We start from the raw sequence: 18,720 nt of genomic DNA, 5'->3' as shown, positions 1-18,720 counted from the left end.
ACAGTGTATCAGCTCTTTTCTTAAGACAACTTGATTCTAATGAGAAAAAAAGAACCTCGAGGGTACCTAAAAGTGAGAACCTCTATTTTCTGCCTTGTCTACTTTGTGTGGGATCCTGGTGCTCCATGTTGAGGGAAAGAATGGAAATATGCCAAAAGAAAAGGTAATAAATAAATTACAAATACTTATAAAAGGTATAACATCTTTTCCTTTTAAAAGTAATTTCTGAAACCCGGGACCTAAACATTAATTAAATTTCTTTGAGAAATTTTAACCCATGTTTAATGATTAGTAAAGATGACACCCTTCCATGTCTTTGTTGTAAGCACTTTTGTTTCCAATTGGATCCCTGAGATTATGCAGCTAAAATGTCCATTCCAAGGGGGTCATTTTGTTGAAGTTATTAAACTAGAGGCTAGAACAAGGCAATATTTTTTGGTCTGGTGTGGGATTGGTGTAGAGGATCATTCAGCATGCCAGATGGAACCTTGAGGGCTTCAACTGTTTCTCCCCAAAGCAAGTGGTTTAAGACCTTTCTTCTGAATGTCAGGTGCCCTCTCTGCCTTTCTGCCAGCTCCAGCAGAGAAGGCTCTGGTCCCTGTTTAGCACACTGAGATCCATCTCTTTTCATGCTTACCCAAACATCTTGGACTGGGAACTTGAGTGGCTGCAGCCATGTCTACATACAGTTTTAAAGACCCCTTTTTCAGATTAATGTCCCCTCAAAGGCTGAAAAAGTACCAGAGAGTCATCCTGTAATGACGTACGATCTATAGTTGACTTTTTTGTATGTTTGTGTCCAAGTAAACAGCATCCATATGTACTACACAACAAAGTTATTTAACAGAGAGATGTGATCTCTATAACTGTACAACTGTAAAGTCATATATTTTGAGATCATACATACCGCAGCAACAATCTCTTACCTTCTCTCCTGTAGAGATAAACTTTGACATTACTCTTTTCATAAGGCCATTTTGCACATCTTTCTGTGACCCAGTGATTTTCATGCTGATAATTTCTAAACATTATTCTCCCATTTGACAATAGGACCAGGAGTTAAATTCTTACCAGCTAAATATCAAGGAATTCATTTACGATGTCAGGGGTTCTTTGAATACTAAACATTTTACACTCAATTTGTGTGTTTTCCTTCATTTGGAAGTGAATAATCTTAAGAGTTCCCAGAAGCTGTCAGTTGGTTTTGCTTCTACAAGAAAATCCATAAAAACTGGAGAGGGTCCTGGAGAGGATCCATGAGATGGTTTGACTTGATAAACAGCATAGTAATTGTTTGTGGAAAGTAGCAAACATATATTAATGGCACAATTACAATGTCTAACACTACAGGATTTATATCACTAGTAGTAAGTGTGTTTTTTCAATATATTGCCACCATCTTCTTAACCATATAATAAAATTTTAGAGGTGGCTTTGATATTCAGTGTGTTTAGATTAGATATCTAGGAGTTGATTACCCTAACATTGAACTAGAATACAGGATACCTCATACTTGGGACCTCAAGTCTCTTTTCTTCCAGTCCATTCTATCATTTATGCATGGAGAAAACACTTTATTTCAGTGAATTGAAAACTCTGGTATTCTTTCTAAAAAACAAGGTATGCTTTCTAGCATGAAAATGAAAGCATAATATTAGTGACTGTTAGAATATTGTGTTTTAAAATATTACTTAAATCATGTTGGTTCTTTATTACAGTATTATGCTAAAAAATTGGCTATGTTAAACATTTTTACATTGTCAGAATTTAAGGTATCACATTTTGACTTAAGCCAGTGGGAGATCTGTATCTGGCTTGAGTGGGAATGATATCAAGTTTTTGGTGCAGACATCTTTGTATTAGTGTTTATATTGTAGCAATTCAGAAGACAGGTAAGGGGGCATAGTTTTCATTTGAGGTAGTTTAATGGTTATTGTGTACTCAGAAAGTTAAAGTTAATAGGTAAAATGGAGGGTGACATATAAAGGAAAGAGGGAAAATTTGGACAGAAAATTGGTAGTTTTAACAGAGTTCTTCAAACTATGTTTGGTAGAGCAAGGACAATTTAAATGGAGTGCTGTTGCAGTGGGGATACTGCAACACGCATATATCAAACGAGGAGTCCCGTGGAAAGGAAATATATATGGACAGACAGATTCTTGATAGCTGTTTCAGAGATGTTTATTTCTCCAGCCGCATGGCCGGAGCTCTGCTGAGGAACTGTTCCAGTCACGGGACCAAGGGTCCTTCTGCCCGCGCAGGGAACACAAACCAACCAATGGGAACGAGGCTGAGCAGGGGCAGGGAAGCCCCGTGTCTGTGCCCTCAGGGCCCCTCTCCCAGGGCTACACGGCAGGGGAGGGACCCCAACACCTCACCCGTTTTATTTTAATAAAAGGAGAATGAAAACAACTGGATAAACATAACAAGAACAGTTTCAAAACAAAACAAGCCACCCTCCTGAGTCTTTAAATGTCCAAACAGATTCTCTGGAACATCTTAGGGCTGACAGAAGGGAGACAGAACTCTGAGCATGCTTTGTGGGGAAACTGAGGCAGGAGAGGGTTTAACTTCTTCCCTCCCCCTTTTCATCCCCCACTCGGCATTGGAAAGGGATTTTTGGGGAAACAATTGGCAAAAGCATGGTTTTGTGAGGGAAACCATGGATGAAAAAACGGATTGGGAATACACTGGGGGTAATAGGACATAGGGTAAAAGGGAAAGGTGGGATTAGGAAAGGGAGACTGTAGGGGGGGCTTACAATGGAGATACTGTCTAACATGACTACGATTTTTTGCATATATACTGCCTTTTACAGAAACACCATCAGGCCCAGTGACCTGCGATGCTTGTAACCCTTTTCTCCCTAGTACAATATTAAATTCCACCACCTCTCCATCTCCCAAGCTTGGGATGCATTTTTCAGGGTTATTCTTTTTAATAGCAGTTCTATGCACGAATATGTCTTGCTGGTTGTCACACCTTGTTATAAAACCATAATTTTGCTTAACATTATACCATTTTACTATCCCTAAGGTCTTAGTTGCTATGATCTTTTCCTTTTTCCGAGTGGCTGCTGTTTTCTGTCTCGCTGCGTCTTTGTTCTCTCTTTCGGTCGCTCCCGTGTTGGAATTGTCAGGGCTGCTGGTGCCTGTGGGCTCTTCCCGGGGTCGCGTTCGGGGCTGCGCGGGCCGGGCCGGGCCACGCCGCTCAGTTCTCCGTGCGTCGCCTCCTCTGGTCGCAGCTTCGCTGCCGATGCCGGGCGCTGCACCCACGTCTCGGCCAGGTCCCCGGGCGATGACTCCCCCGCGCCCTGCTCCAGCGCGCGTCTCGGCTGGGCGCGGCTCCGTTCCACCGCCACCGCCGCCAGCCGCTGCCCGCGCGCCGCCCCTCTCGGTCGGGCGTTCACGGGGCTCGCTCCACCACGCGCTGCACGGGGCCATTCGGGCACCGCCGGGTCCCGCCGCTCCCGCCGCGCCTCGCTCCGCCACCGACACTGCGGCTCGCGTGGCTCCGCCCGCGCGCGGGAACTGCCTCGCTGCTGCTCGCAGAGCGCTCGGTGCACGTGGCCTGGGCCGCACGGTCCCTGCGCCAGGCTTCCCTTCGCCAGGACACAGCTGACATTGCTCAACAGTCTCGGTGACTAAATAATATTCACGAAAATATTCTTCCATCGGCATATATTTTGACTCCAGTATTAACTGTGTCCAAACGGTTTTCCAAAAGCCCTTGGTAAGAATTAAATCCCAAGAAACATAGAAAAAGTTCTTAAACAACCATGCCAGGAAGTGTTTCAGTTCTTTTTGAGCTTGAATCAAGCTAAAATTTACAAATCGTTGTTCAAGAATCATTTTAAGTTTAAGATAAATGTCCATATGCGGCTCTGAGAGCCAAGAGTCTTCCCACGGTTCCTCCATAGTTTAGATATGGAATAGCAAAGCAAAACCAAGAAGAGGAATCCAAAGTTTCCAGGGTTTACTCACACAAATCAGTCGCTTAGGGATCGGGGATCGTTCTGCTCACAAATCTCCACCATTTGTTGCAGTGGGGATCCTGCAACACGCATATATCAAACCAGGAGTCCCGTGGAAAGGAAATATATATGGACAGACAGATTCTTGATAGCTGTTTCAGAGATGTTTATTTCTCCAGCCGCATGGCCGGAGCTCTGCTGAGGAACTGTTCCAGTCACGGGACCAAGGGTCCTTCTGCCCGCGCAGGGAACACAAACCAACCAATGGGAACGAGGCTGAGCAGGGGCAGGGAAGCCCCGTGTCTGTGCCCTCAGGGCCCCTCTCCCAGGGCTACACGGCAGGGGAGGGACCCCAACACCTGAGTGCATTCATAGATATAGCATACACTTCAGCATTGAAAGCTGTAGAACATGGTAAAAGAACATTTGTGTGGATTAATTCATGTGCTATCTTTTGCATATGCCATTTTTGATTAGAAATGTTCAGTTGTACATCCATATTTATGTATATACAGAAAAGGTCATTAGAACCTACTCAGTCCAATTAACACAAGGCAAATGGATTTTGCATTCTAATTAAAAACAAACAAAAAAAGTGCTAATAAATCCTGTCAAAATTCTGTCTTCCACTTAAACAGAAACCAAATCTAATTTAAAGTTACTGTAAGTCTTCAACTGCAAATTTCATGATAAATAATTCTTTAAACATTTCTGGTGTATGTAAATATAATTCTTCCTGAGAGAAGAAGTAATCATATAATCTGACAATAATAAAACACAGGACAGAAATAATGGTAGGGAAAAGAAAGATGAAAGAGTACTTTTCTTCTTCCTTTTTTTCCCCCCACATTTTTAAAATGTGTGGGCTGTTGACCTTAAGTGGAGTCCTTAAAGGTTAGGGTTGAGGGACAGTCACCAACAACCCATCTTCACACCAGTTGTTACTGTAGTAACTCCTCCAAAATAAGGAATAATGGGCTGCATGCTCATTTCATATTTGGTATTTGGACCATTATGGAAGAGATGTGTTTTTCACAGGATATTATATTCAAACAGTGAAAAGACCTTGCTGGGATTTCAGCACTCTTTTCTGCCATGACTACTAATTTATTCAGCAGTTAACCAGGTAGTACACAAGGTGATAATTATAAGTGTCCACAATAATCAATGAGCTTTGGGAAAGGAATGGAATAGGTGGAAAAAGATAAAGCCATAGGCAGAGAGGCAAAATGAGTTTGAATTTGAATGATGCTCTATGGTGAGTTTAGTTGAGGAGAAGAGTTCATTCCCCAAATTACAATTCTCTGCTATGAATTCAGCTGATAGAGGATAGTCACCTGTAGGGAAATGGAGAAAAAAAGACTCTTTTAAAATTTTTATTTATTATTTTACTATTTTATTTTCTTTTGCAATAACAACTTAAGTAGAGTTTGTTATTTCTTCTGTTGATTATTTCTTTATGCATCATTCCATTTCCTAGCTGACAGTATAGAGTTTTGGGAACTGGTGTCTTGTGGGTTTGATGGAGGAATTACCTTCCAGTGACCAGCCTTTATCAGACAAGACCCAGGTAGCAGCAGGATGTCAGGGACAGCACTTGAAACTGAAGGCTGGTTTGGCAGAGCAGCAGATAGCCAGCAGCCAAAGCAGCAGGCATCCTGTAAAACACAGATATTGCTCAGGCTTTAGATATTGATGGCTCCTTTTAAGAGGTTAAAGCAACATTTTTTTTAAGCAGAAATTCTACAAATCTTTTATTAATTTTATTCTTGTGATTGAGTTACAATGCCTGTTTGTGTATTTTCTTTTCTGAAGTTTTCTGTTATAAAGATCCACTGCTTTAAGTGTTTAAGTGCTCCACAGAATTCTTTCCAGTTAGCTACTGGCAATTCCAAATTAAGAATAACAAGGCTCTGGTGAAAAATAAAAAGCAATGGAAGAGATATTTGAAGTGGATGACTGTTCATCTTTTTTTCTCTTAATGTTCTGCTCAATATTGATTTTATTTTTTTGGTGTTATTCCTTTCAGAGAGTGAATCTGTCCTTTGATTTTCCATTTTATGGACATTTTCTACGTGAAATTACTGTGGCAACTGGGGGTAAGTGGCTTTGTAACCATTTACTTTGAGTAAGATGAGAAGAGTTTCTTGCAGCTACTTAAAATACTTTTTTTCTCCTGCCTTGTATATGTCAAGAGATAAACTGCAGCTTTGATTTAGGAAATTTTCCTGTCCACAAAAAGAAAATCACAAAATATCAATATGATGAAAAGCCTCCAGCAGTTCAAGTGGAACTGTTGTAAACCCATCTGATTGTAAGGCTTTACAGCATTAATCCTTTTCTGTTTAGATATTTCCCCCTTGGGAACTTGGGTGTATGTAGCAGTTGCACTGGTGGTGAGAGTGCTGGAGCCAAAACAAGGAGGGAGACAGGGTTTGCCTGCATGAGGCAAGAGGATTTCCTGCCCAAAGATAAGAGGTGCTGCTAGAAGTACGTCCTGTGTCACCTGTAGGGCAAACCCACTGCAGTGCATTGTCGTGGTGTGGTACAGCCTCTGAAAATGTACCATGGCCTTCCTCTCCTCCGTCCAGGAGAGGAGTGGGGTGAGAAGGGAGGTAGGGCCAGCTCGAGCTCCCAGTCTGGCAGCTCTGGGCACCACTGATGGCTCATGGCTGGGGTTCTGCCTCCCACTGCTGCTGGCTGCTGCTTGCACCAATCTTCTGTGCTGGGAACAGCCATCAACTCCTTATGTTCCCCTCCCACTTCACCTCCTTGACAGACAATTTGATTCTAATGAGATGAGGAAAAGGAGACAACGTGGAAGATAACAAATCCTAAAAAGAAGGAGTAATAGTAAAAAAATGAAAACAGGGAGGCAAAAGGCAGCATCATGGAGAGCACACCCACAGGATCCTCTGGCCCTTGAACATGTCCAGCAAGTTCATGGACACTGGGTGGTGGTGCTCAGCCTAGAGATGTGACAGTACAAGCAGGCAGAAATACCAGCCACCGTCATCAGGAGCAATCCTACCCTGTCCCTGGTCAAAGTTTCTCCTTCCTTTGCTGTGGGGGTCCAGATGGACTGGATCAGGGGATATCCATGTCTACCTGGAGTCCTGAATGGGGAGGTTATGACTAAAAGATTAGGGTAGAATTGCAGCCAGTGTCTCAACAAGAGTGGGAACTGGAACAGAGGTCCCAGTCGTGTTCCTCATCAGGATCTCCATTTTGATTCCAAAGAAGAATACAAGTGATGGACAAAGGTGAATAAAGGCTGATGTGAAATGGTTGCTTTGCAGTAGAATGATAAAAAAGGATGCAGGATTATGAGGTGACTTCAGTATCAGTTTTCCCTTCTTGATCAACAATGAGATTTTGCTGCTGATTTGGATCAGATGAGCCAAGAACCACTGATTTTGAGACTTGTCTGATTTCCATTCTACTTTGCTGTTAATTTCATTTTGGTGCTTCATCATTGATGCCTAGTTCTATGTTCTTTATTAGAGGAGTTGCATTTGACAGGCTGCCAAAATCAAGCACATGATCTGCGTAGCATGAAAGAATGGGATGGGATGCGATGGATCCTGCACAGCTAAAACAACAGTGGTGGGGACAGGGTTCATCCTCTAAATGTCCCCTTATTCTTACCGCTGTACTTGGTTCCTTAAAATTTCACAAAGTTCACTCTCTCCAAGTAATCCTTTTTGTGTGGTCATTCTGCTAAGCCTTCCCTTTTAATGGAAGTCCTGAATTTTTACTACTTTTACCACTTTCACTAAAGTACTGTGCTGTGACCAGTTTCTCCATCGCACCCAAAAGACTTAGAAGGAAAGTTAATCTCCTGAGGTGAACTGTGTAGTAGCAGTTTGTGATACTTTTGATACAGAGTAACTGGGGAATTTAAGTGATTTTGTCTTTGTTTTCTTTTTTTAAAAAAACACATAAGAATATAAAAATGACTGCAGCTCTGCAGGATTCTTTTCTATGGGTATTAATGGCATACTGGCTGATAATTATGCTTTTCTTTTTGCTCCATTCCTACTAAATAAAATATTTTTGCTGTAAATAGATCTAGGGATTATTGTCAAGCTAAATAGGACTTTAAAATCAGTCCTTTTAATGTACACCATTGACATTAGCACAGAGATATTTCTGTCTTTCATTGACATTTCCATGATTTTTCAACCTCAAAATTAAGTACGAAAAAGATCTAGCTAGTAATAGATTTTAAAATGCTATCTTGATAAAGCTCAGTAACTGTAAGTCATTCTGTCAGTCCAGGATAAGATGCAACCTTTACTACAGCTATAAGACTCCTAAACTCATTTAGCTGGAAAAGAAAGGTTTGTTTCTGTACTAATTCTCTAAAAGCGTTTTGTTTTGGATATATGTGCAAATTTTGTTGCTAAGCTAAGCACCACACTTTACCACCAGTGATTTATGATAACAAAAGATGAATACAGGTTCCATGTGCTTCGTATACTGTATGGTCTGCTATTTCCTAGTAACCAAGATTTTACAATGTCATTACTATTATTAGAGACCTGGAATACCTCCAGAGGTTATTCTGACATCGAAAGAATGACAAAGTTAATGTGTACGGGAGTCCACTTCCTGGAGAGCAGGATATTATTAATTATGCTAATGACAAAACTAAAAACTGTTTTTACATCCAAATCATAAATTAAATAACCTTCTTAAAAGGGAAGTTGAGTACAATTGCACATTACATGCCTGTCACAATAAAAACATCTACCCCGATAGTTTCTGCCATTCTTCATGGAGTGTGCATTCTGGAATAGTAGGGTTCCCAGATTGCTTGGGATGATTTTGAAATTACTGGGGTTTAAAATTCAATTTTTTTTCTCTTTAGCTAATATTTATTTCCTCTTCTGAATAGTTTTGATAAGCTGATTCTGTTCAACTAAGAAAGGAAGAATGCGGAGTGAAAATAAATAGTTCGAGGGTCTTATCCACTGTTGTCCTTAGTTTGTATTTGAAAAGGCTATATATTATTACAGGAATTTTATATTAGAATTAAACTAATTATTAACATAATTAGTAATTGTTTCTTTGCTATACAGACATTTCTCTGCCCAGATTCCTATAGATAGCTCTCAAAACTTTAATAATAGTAAGTAACGCAAGAAGAAGCTGCATTTTGGTTTCTGTGAAGCTTTCTAAATGTGGTGCCCTATGGCCCAAGAACGTGGTTATTTTCATAAAAAAACACTGTTGAGATAGCGAGTCATATTGTGCATGTCAGGAGCTGCGTATATGAAGTCTGCTTGTTGCCAGTCTTTGACACCCCTCACAGAGCTCAGCAGAGCTGGGAAAACCCTGTCTTGTGATGCATCTCTCCATGCAGTACCATAACACTTCTCACAGGTGTCCTTGAAGCTCTGTGGCCCCACATCCTACTCAACATGCAGCAAACTTCACTGCTGGCTCTATTTTCCATGTTCATGATAGTAAGCCCCTCTTGTTTATTCTCTGAGGGTTTTTTTGGTTTGTTTTCTTTATCAGTCTCTATTTTTTAGTGCAATTTTATATCAGCTCCTGTCAATTATTCAGTTGGGGTTTTTTGCTTTTAAGGCATTTTTAGTTCACATTAAATTTCTCTGTGGTATTGCAGGGAGCAGGAAAGGCCTTGCTGTGCAAACATTGCCCAGCATTAATGAAATATAACAATGACAGTAGAAATTGAAGTGACTAGGTGGTTACATTTTTAGATTTATAAAGCTGACTGTTGAGACATTTTGCCAGCTAGCACGAAGAAGGGTCCAGAAATGTCCACCTACCCTATGTAACAGCAAACTGCTAAAGTTGAAACAAGCAGCTGAATTTTTAAATATTGTATTAAATTCTGGTGAGATAATATTTCATGAGTCATCTTTCCGTAGAGGAATATTCCAGATGGAGGAATTGTTTGAAGTAATTCTTACAGTGAAGATGCTGCCTGAGCATTTCTACCAATGTCAATAATCAAAGGAGTACCGAACAAAGAAATAAAAAGCCATCCTAGCAGTAAATCCCAGTGTAATTGAATTAAAGTTGATAATTTTCTAAAACAGAAATCGAGAACTCTTTGTATGATTATTACTTCCTATGGGCAGATCTCATGCTTAAAAATACTTGTATTTATGGAAGAAAGAGATCTTTGTGCATCCAAGATTCACACAGCTTTTCATCAAAACTATAACTGTCCTACACTCCATTGACACAAGATAAGAAAACAAGCATTGAAAAATTTTTCTGCTGAAACTTGATGTTGTTAGATCTTGTGTTGAGGAGCAGCTGTTAGGTACCTGAGCATGGTTTCTAAACCCTGACTTGTCAGGACAACTGAGTCAAAGTAATCTTTCATTTTGACGAGGAATCACAGTTATTTCAGTATCAAACTCTTTTTATGTGTACATATAGCTTGTGGGAAAGTAGCAGAGGCAAAATATCTCAGGTTAGCAAGCTAGTTGGTTAGCTGCATAAAAGCTGAAGTTTTATGCAGAGGTAACACTTTAAAATTCCTTTTGGACATTGAATGTGTATGTATGGTTATGGAATTCATGTTTAATTTTACTGTTTTCACTGTAGCAGGAGGGATAAGAAAAATAATTACCAAAGTGTGGCAAATTCTAATATAATTTCCATCACATTTTGCAGTACTTTCAAGGAAAAAGGATCAGTGATAGAGAGCATGCTGTGGAGAAGGAATAAAGCCTGATGTCGCACTGTCTGAGCCCTATCTTTCTGTGTTGGCCCACAGAGCAATACCTCTGAGCAGGAGGGAAATTTGTCCACCTAGCTGGTGATGCTATGGAAAGAGAAGGGTCCACGGGATCAGGACCTGAGCTTGTTAAGGGTGAGAATGGTGGTGCGTTTGCAGCCTGCAGAAAGTCTATGCTAATGAAAAATTATCTGGAAATTTCTAGTCCTCAGGGAATGATTATGCTTTATTTTCCCTGCATCTCATGCATTTATTTTCTTAAACTTTCAAACCAGTGGATAGGTGGAGTGAAATTTACCTGGCCCTTTGAATTATCAGTGTCCTGAGTGGAGCATTTTGTTAGAGTCTGTCAGAAATCTCAGTGAAGCTTTTCTGGCTGTTCCTGCTGCTCTGAACCCTTCAGGACAGGAGCCAGCAGGAGATGTGTTCGTCACTTAATGAAGAGCTCTTTGATAACACAAATTGCCCTATGGGCAACATCTGTTAAATGGAAAAGGTGATACAAAGCAGAGTGAAACACAGTGTTTCTAGCCAAAATCAGTGGCTCAGATTACCTTGTGTCTGTTACAGGGGATTACACTTGTCATCACCAGTGGGCAGCTCACTCTGAAGGGACTGTAGAGGTCTGGCTGTTGACTAGCTCACACAATTGCCTTCATTCACCTCCTCTTTTTCTGATGTCTTATATTGCCGTGCAGTTGTTACAAAAATTTTCTCCCTGTAAAGCTTCCTTTGTCTGTCATTTCCTGTGTCAAGTGTCCTGGGAATATCCCTCCTGTCTTTGTAAGGAAGCAGTCCCTCCCTGGAAACTCTGCTTTGCCTACCTTTCTTTGGTGAACTCTTACAACTCTTTCCATTCCCACACTTATGCTTTATCTTTACAAATTGGATCAGAAGCACTTAGGGCAAAGAGAATGATAAGCTTTAGGGGGAAAAAAAGCATTCCATATGCCTTGACATTACCCTGATCATCATATATTAAAGCATTTTCCAACTTTGACTGTGAGGATCATGGGCAGTAGTTGCACTGAAGTGGTAACAGGACTTAAAATGACCATAGTTGTGGTTTTGTAAGACTCTGTTTCATAGAATAACGGATAGCTAGCCAAAGTACTGTCCACATGTAATGCCAAATAAGCATTAAATAAAATTTAATCATTTTGCAGAAAATAATAATAAATTAAATGGCTTAATGTTAAGGCAAAGAGCCTTCAGGATAGCCAAAAACTGCTCCACTGAACACTGGGAAGTTGTCAGGTATGGACTATGTCTAAAAAGGATCCATAACTTTTTATAGTATAATTTTTTAGTAGGCATTTATCTTATGCTCAGCATTTAGAATAGCATTCAAATTTGAATAATATTGTGCTATTACATCATAGTAAAGATTTTTAACGCTTGACAAGTCTTTATTTTCTCCAGCTACTACAAAATATAATGTATATTTGGTTTGGTTCATGCTCATGAGTTAAAAAAACCAAACTTCAATAAATTTCTGCCTATAGCTTCTAATGAAAAGATGAAAATTCCTGCTGAGGTGTGGGAAATACACCTTTTGATGCTGTAAGGCAGTACTTCATAAAAATTATGTATTTATGTGGAATTCCTAGACCAAATGAAATAAATGTTCCAAGATTTGTAAAATAGTACTTGTATATTACTGTTTCATAAAGCCAAAATTAGGACCATGATAATAGTTGGTTACAAAATTTTTCAAAAACTTGAGTATTTCCAAGCATAGGGCATTAGAGACCATTCAGGCTGGGAATTATGTCAAAAATTCAGCTCAGAGTCAATATTAATTACTAAAAATAAGGACCACTATAAGTTACATTATTTCTAATAAGAGGTGGGTCTTAGGTTAAATTCTGTCCACATATTATTAAGTGTTGTCCTTTCTGAAAAAGCTTATTTCTAACTTTGGCAAAAGTTCTGTTTCCTGGTTTTTCTTAATGTATTGAATTCCTACTACTATCAATTTTATTGCCAAGGTGTAATAAAATCTTTTCAGACATTTGATCCCATCTGCATCTTAATGAAGTCTCTTTTCCTTGAACTTTTAAGGGAACTCAATTCACATCTCAAACCAGGCAGCTGTAAATGCAGTTTTATAATTTTGGATGTGAAATCCTGTGTATTACGTGATGGTTTTGCTAATTAGTACCCCATAGCACCAGGTACCATTGATGATTACTTGTAACAGCCAGTGAAACTGAGGGCTTCATTTTCTTTAGCATGTTACCCTCTGTATCTGTAAATGTCATAAATTTATGTTCTTGTTCCTAGATTACTGACAAAATTCATATTGTTCCTTTTATTTCTGCTGAAATCTGGGCGCCTGCACTGACTGATCATTTGGCTTCCTTAAGAAATGACTGTTAAGACAAGTGTTCACACAAATATCCTGATCCTATTGCTATCAAAATGAGCTGTAAAGCTCCTTAGATTGCCACAGGATGCTTCCCTAATTGACTGTACCTCATATCAGGGCAGCTCTCCATTTCGAGATGGCTGCTCTGTTAAAGCCATGCTCTGCAATGGCAGCAAGCAGCAACACTCACCACTGCTCCTCTCCGAAGTAGTGGAGAATGTTTACAAGTTGTAGCAGAGCAGCACTTAAAGGGAAAAGTGTCTAAGTTTGTTTAGTTGGGTTTTTTCCATTCTGTGTGGATAGCATTAAGTACAACAAGAGAGTAATACAGGCAAGGTTTTTGCCTGTGTAGATAAAGTACCTTTAATTCTTTCAGGAAAAGATATTAGAAATATTATATTTGGAAGTACTCATCAGCTACAATATCACTTCAACAAAATGATGTTTTTAAAGCTATAGGTAAGAGTCCTATCCAGTTAATAATTTTTTGTTCTATCAACAAAGGAGTCTTTCTCCAATTTTATGCTGTGCATTTTATTACCTTAAACAGTATTCCAACAGCTCAGAGGATCATGTATATGAAGGTGTTTAAGCTAGTGCAATGTTGGTACAACTGTTAAGCATTTATTCTATATTACCTTTGTAACTTAATCTGTGTTGCATTAGCTTTAGTGTCTTTAACACGATGTAGTATAGAGCCATCATCCAAAGAATTAATTAATAAGAAAAACAAGTTGTAAGAAAAATAGAAGTCTAAAGTCTTGAAGCAATGTCCTAGTTTCCAACTTGTAATATTTTGGAAAAGAAGATTTCTTGCTCCTCTATTTTGCTTCAGACTTAGCCATTTCTTGGGCCACTGGCAGTATGTCCAAAGCAATTATAGCAAGTAACAGTACATTTGATTTCCAGCTGCATTAGTGAGTGTGGAATTTCTGGTTGTTGTGCTGTAAGCAGCTTGTTGTTATCTAAAAGAAAAGTTTGGAAGCTTACACAGGATTAATTAAAATCAATGGAGGACTTAAGTGAACACTGAAATTATTGCTGGAGAAATATAATTAACAAAGTAAATTGCTTCCTAAAATGGCCCCAGATCAGCCCATAGAGACCCAGTGCCAGCCCTCACTGATGAGGAAGCTGGAAATATTTTGTGGGAGCTAAAAGTAACAGAAAACCATCCTACTGGAGCCATCCTACTGATGGCAGAGGCTCACCTTAAGAGGCTATTTAGTTGCTTAATTTTACATGTCACCAGCAGCATTATTAAAAAAGTAAATATAATTTCTCTCTCTTCTTGCTATTGTTTCTGTTTTGTTGTATCCAAAGTCACAAATCACCCATAATTTCCATTTCCTATCTGTATCTCTGACTGTTGAATAGCATGAAAAGCACGTGAATGAATCTATGTAAGGCTTTTCATATTCATTACTTCAGATAAAGTATTCTAATTTCACTACTTGGGATCTGTCAAGAAAAATCCTGCACATGGAATTTCTTCTGCATCTCTGACAGTACAGGGACTACAGATTTTCTTAATATCTTGACTGTCCTGCAGTGCTCATATGATGACTGTCCATCCATCCCTGACTCCTGGAGAGTCTTAAGCAAATGCTGCTACGTGTTTTGCATGATCAACAGCTGGAAAACAGAATGCATGCAAATGTTCTCTGAGCCACATTATGAAAAATCAGTTGCCCGTTGCCAGCCTCTTCATTATATCATCATCCCTCCTTGGCAACCACCCTCTCTCAAGCCAGTCCTTGCTAAATTCATTAGCTTTGCAAATTGTTAAGACTCATATCAGCCTGTTTTCTGAAGCCAAAGCCATTGAAATAAATAGATTCCCATGGATCTTTGTCAGTTTTGAACTGAGACTTTAATTTTTTCACTTGCTTCTCACTCCTCCTTACAGCCTTGGCCTTGGCTCCATTCACACCCTTTCCCCTTCCTTCTGTCAATGTTGTCACTGGGCTGTGACATCCCCAGTTTTCAAGCTTTTTCATGCATATGCCTGTTGAGGAGATGGTTCCAGGTGTGAGCAGTGGAAAGAAGCATTTTTAAATTTCTTCCAAAATCTTTGGAAATAATTCACATTTATGGAGGTTTTCCTTGCCATGACTTGAAGTGATAATTTTGTCACAAAGCATAAATTTAATGACAAGACATGTCAGGAAAAACAGTATAAATAGAAGAGTTTTTGATGTTTTCATGGAAAGCTTACCTCAAAACTATGTTTGTTTTCATGTGTTTTAGTTCCATTTACTTTTAGGAGCTTCTTCATGCTCCAATCTCTTGCAGTGACTATTCTAGACAGGACTTTTATTTTAGAACTACTACCACTAGGCCATAATATTGTAACAATTTCATGTGTTATGTGTGTCATTTTTTTAGTGATGCTACATCAGCCTGGAAAAGCAGCTTGTTGATTTGTCTTTCTAGTGTGTTTCCAGGAAATGATAAGGTAGCCAGAATCACTAGCATGGGGTTCTTACCCTGCCTCACTCACCAGCGCTGGTCTCAACTCTTGAGTAGGATAGCCAAGGGGTCAGGGCCATGGGTGCAAATGCTGCTTCTCCTTCAAGTGTTAGTGGGTTCAACACTGCCTTGTCTTGCCAGAGACAACATTGGTATAACAGTTCAGTTGGGCTCTGCCCTGCAATTCATGTTAGAAGTGTTTTATCTTCACCCATTACTGTACTGCAAAGTCTGTGCAGGCTGAAGTGTAGCCTACAATTCTGCTTTTAACCAACCTGAAAAAAAGAAAGCCAGACTCTGTAACCTGCATCATGACCCATGATGCCTGGGGCTGCTTACCCAGAAAAATCTTCTTGTAGCTATTTGCTCAAGTAGAAATGGTGACTTTTTGACTTCAAGCTGCCACACATGGCAGTCTGGTACGTGCCTGCACATCTGAGAGCACAGGCTAAAGGCTGTTGAAGACAGTGACTGTTTTAAGAACCAAAGGGCTTAACTGACTTGCTAAAATATCATTTTTCAAAGAAATAAATGCTTATTAATTTAAGAACTTATTATTTGAAAGGAGCTAGATGCAATATTGTTATAGCCTGAGCCGAATGACAGTAGATGTGTGATTTCATATATCTCACTAGTTAGATGCAAGTGATGCCAAATAAAAGAAAGCGTTATTTGACAATGACTTATTAGTGCAATAAAAGTCATCAGCCCATTCTTTTTTTACTGCAGTTTATGTTCTGCTTTGGTTTCCTGCCTAATGTGGAGGAGACATGAAACATAAAGAAATAAAAGTATCTATGGAGCATTGACTAAGAGTTTTAAGCTGCATCTCTCTCAATCCTATACACCAAAATAAATATTTTCCTTCTTTCAAGTAGATTTCTATGTAGTGTTATTGGGAGGTCATATCAATATGAGACAATTTTACTTTCTGATTCCCACACCCTGATTTCTACCTCTCTCAGAATTGCATCAGAACCAGTATTTTAAGGGGAAAATTCTGTTTCCTAGTCCATAGAATTTATTAGTCTCTTAGTTAGTTTTCTTAGTCTCCTGAATTTATTCTTTAAGAGGGGCACCGTAAGTCATTAGACGTGGAGCCTTTTGAGCCTCCTCCATGATCAGAGCAATTACTGTGTGAATTTGATGCCTGCTTTCCTATCTGAATAATACACTCCTACCTGTGCCTACTGCTGCCTTTCGTCCACCTTAACAGCTCTGAGCTGTACCTGTTTTCAAGTGTCAGAGCAAGGTTAGGACAGCAACGGCACTGCTTACCTTGATTATAAAAATCTATGTCCACATTTTCAGGAAAAGAAAAAATCTTCAGGGCTGTTTGGAAGCAAGTTTTGTTCTCAGTCATCCTACTAAATTATTGGTTTCTTTTAAGGAGTGATGTGAAAGATAAACCATTTTTTTACATTGGAGGACACATTCTTGCACTGCCCATAAACATCCAGCCAGCAGATTGATTAGGTACATGAACATTTCTCTTTAAGAACAGTTTCTGAATTTTTACAAATGCTTTTTTTTTTTGTGCTTCTTCAGCTGTAGCTTTCATAACAATTTTATTTGTTAATTCCAACTCCTAGTATGAACATGGACTTCTGATAACACAGAGATGAGAAAGTTGTGCATCCAGCTGTGAAAATGTCCAGGGAATAATATTTGACATTACTTCGTATGTATTCCCTCAAAAAATAGTGAAAAAATTTGGTGGAGCAGCTTGTATCCTCTGATATTCTCAGGATTCGTAGCACTTTGCTAACTCATGGAAATCTTGCCCTAGATTGCCAATTGCAAAATACATTTATTCCAATTTCTATAAATAACATTTTTCATCTACTTTCATTGTGGGGGGAGGGAGCACAACAGATTTTTATGAGGGATTCAGCTGGTTTTACTCTACATGAAGAGGAACTCAAGTAATTCTTAGCAAATATGCTCTGGGCATTTGGGCATTTGGAAGATGTAGATGGGGTAATTTAAATGCTGTTTTCACTGCTAGCTGTGTTTGGCTTGTTCTATCATCACTGGCATTTATTGAGAAAACCCAATTTTGCTGGAAACACAAATGGAACACAAATAATGTCTATCCATAATACACATGTTAAAAGAGTGACTGGCAGTCCAATTATCAATTATTCCACTAGGTTTAATTACATTTTATGCAGACCAGAAAAGAATGGTAAAATGTGGATTTTCTGTGGTAAATTATGTATTTGGTTTACTGTTAAATAATAATAATTTTAAAAAGTGGACAAATATTTGTTTAGTGTCCTTTCTCCATAAATATATATATATTTTTTAAAATACGTGTAAGGGGAAGTCTCTAGTTGGAGACTTTCCTGTATACATTCAGAAACTTAACCTGTTTCTATTGCGCATGCTTGTTAAGACTAGGGAGAGAGGAAGAATATGAATTATCAAGAATGTCATACGATGTTTTGTTTTCACAGGTGTTAAAAATACTTATCATCCATGCAAAAAATGAAGTACTGGCTAGGCAGTCAAGAAGATTCTTAAATATTTCTGAGGTTGAAATATAGCTGTTTTGAAGTATAGCACTGTTGACATTTTGTTTTCTTTTAAATGTAGTCATTTTGGCAGTCAGTATTATAGATATTAAAGGTCATCTCCACTCACAAAAGCACTTTAAACTTATCAAATATTTGAAAACTAATCAGGCATGGTTTTTTATTCAGTGGTTCCCATTTAGATGTCTGGTTTTTTCTAATATATTTACAGTTTGGGTTTTTACCTTGTAGTGAAATTTTCAGGATGCCACAGTCAGGTAGGTTTTTCCTAGTTTTGTTTCTGGATGTTTTCTTGTGAAATGAAATATAAGCACCATTATCAACTTGCAGTTCCTCTTGGGTCACTCAGATTCTGCTGTTTGCATCTTCTAGAAAACTGTTCCATGAGAAAGGCCTTTTCAGCCTTGCTTCTTTAGATGAGAATCACTGAAAATGAGGACGAATTGTGGCTACTGTCCCTTGCTTGGGACTAGTTGCTTGGGAAGTGTGGCCTTGTTGACATGGTCATATGAAATTAGTCATCTAATAGAGACACTTCTTGGTCTTGCAAAGCCAATAACCTTAGATGACTGTCAGCTGTATTAAAACCATTCTTCTTCTTTTACACAGTCCAAAAATGGGTTTGGGGTTTTACCTTTTTCTT

The 18,720-nt window shown here is 39.0% G+C and overlaps 1 protein-coding gene across 1 annotated transcript in view; it reads left to right on the top strand.

The window, feature by feature from the left end:
- Positions 1-18,720, top strand: part of PLXDC2 (plexin domain containing 2) — a 268,004-nt gene that overhangs the window by 144,377 nt on the left and 104,907 nt on the right. The window contains exon 4 of the mRNA XM_048295506.1: positions 6,003-6,072. Coding sequence (XP_048151463.1) covers positions 6,003-6,072 — 70 coding nt within the window. The remainder of the gene's footprint in view (positions 1-6,002; positions 6,073-18,720) is intronic.

The sequence above is a fragment of the Corvus hawaiiensis genome, chromosome 1 (genome assembly GCF_020740725.1).
Source record: "Corvus hawaiiensis isolate bCorHaw1 chromosome 1, bCorHaw1.pri.cur, whole genome shotgun sequence".
NCBI lineage: Eukaryota > Metazoa > Chordata > Aves > Passeriformes > Corvidae > Corvus > Corvus hawaiiensis.
Note: the sequence above shows the minus strand (reverse complement) of the source record. Positions and strands in the feature narration are given on the sequence as shown.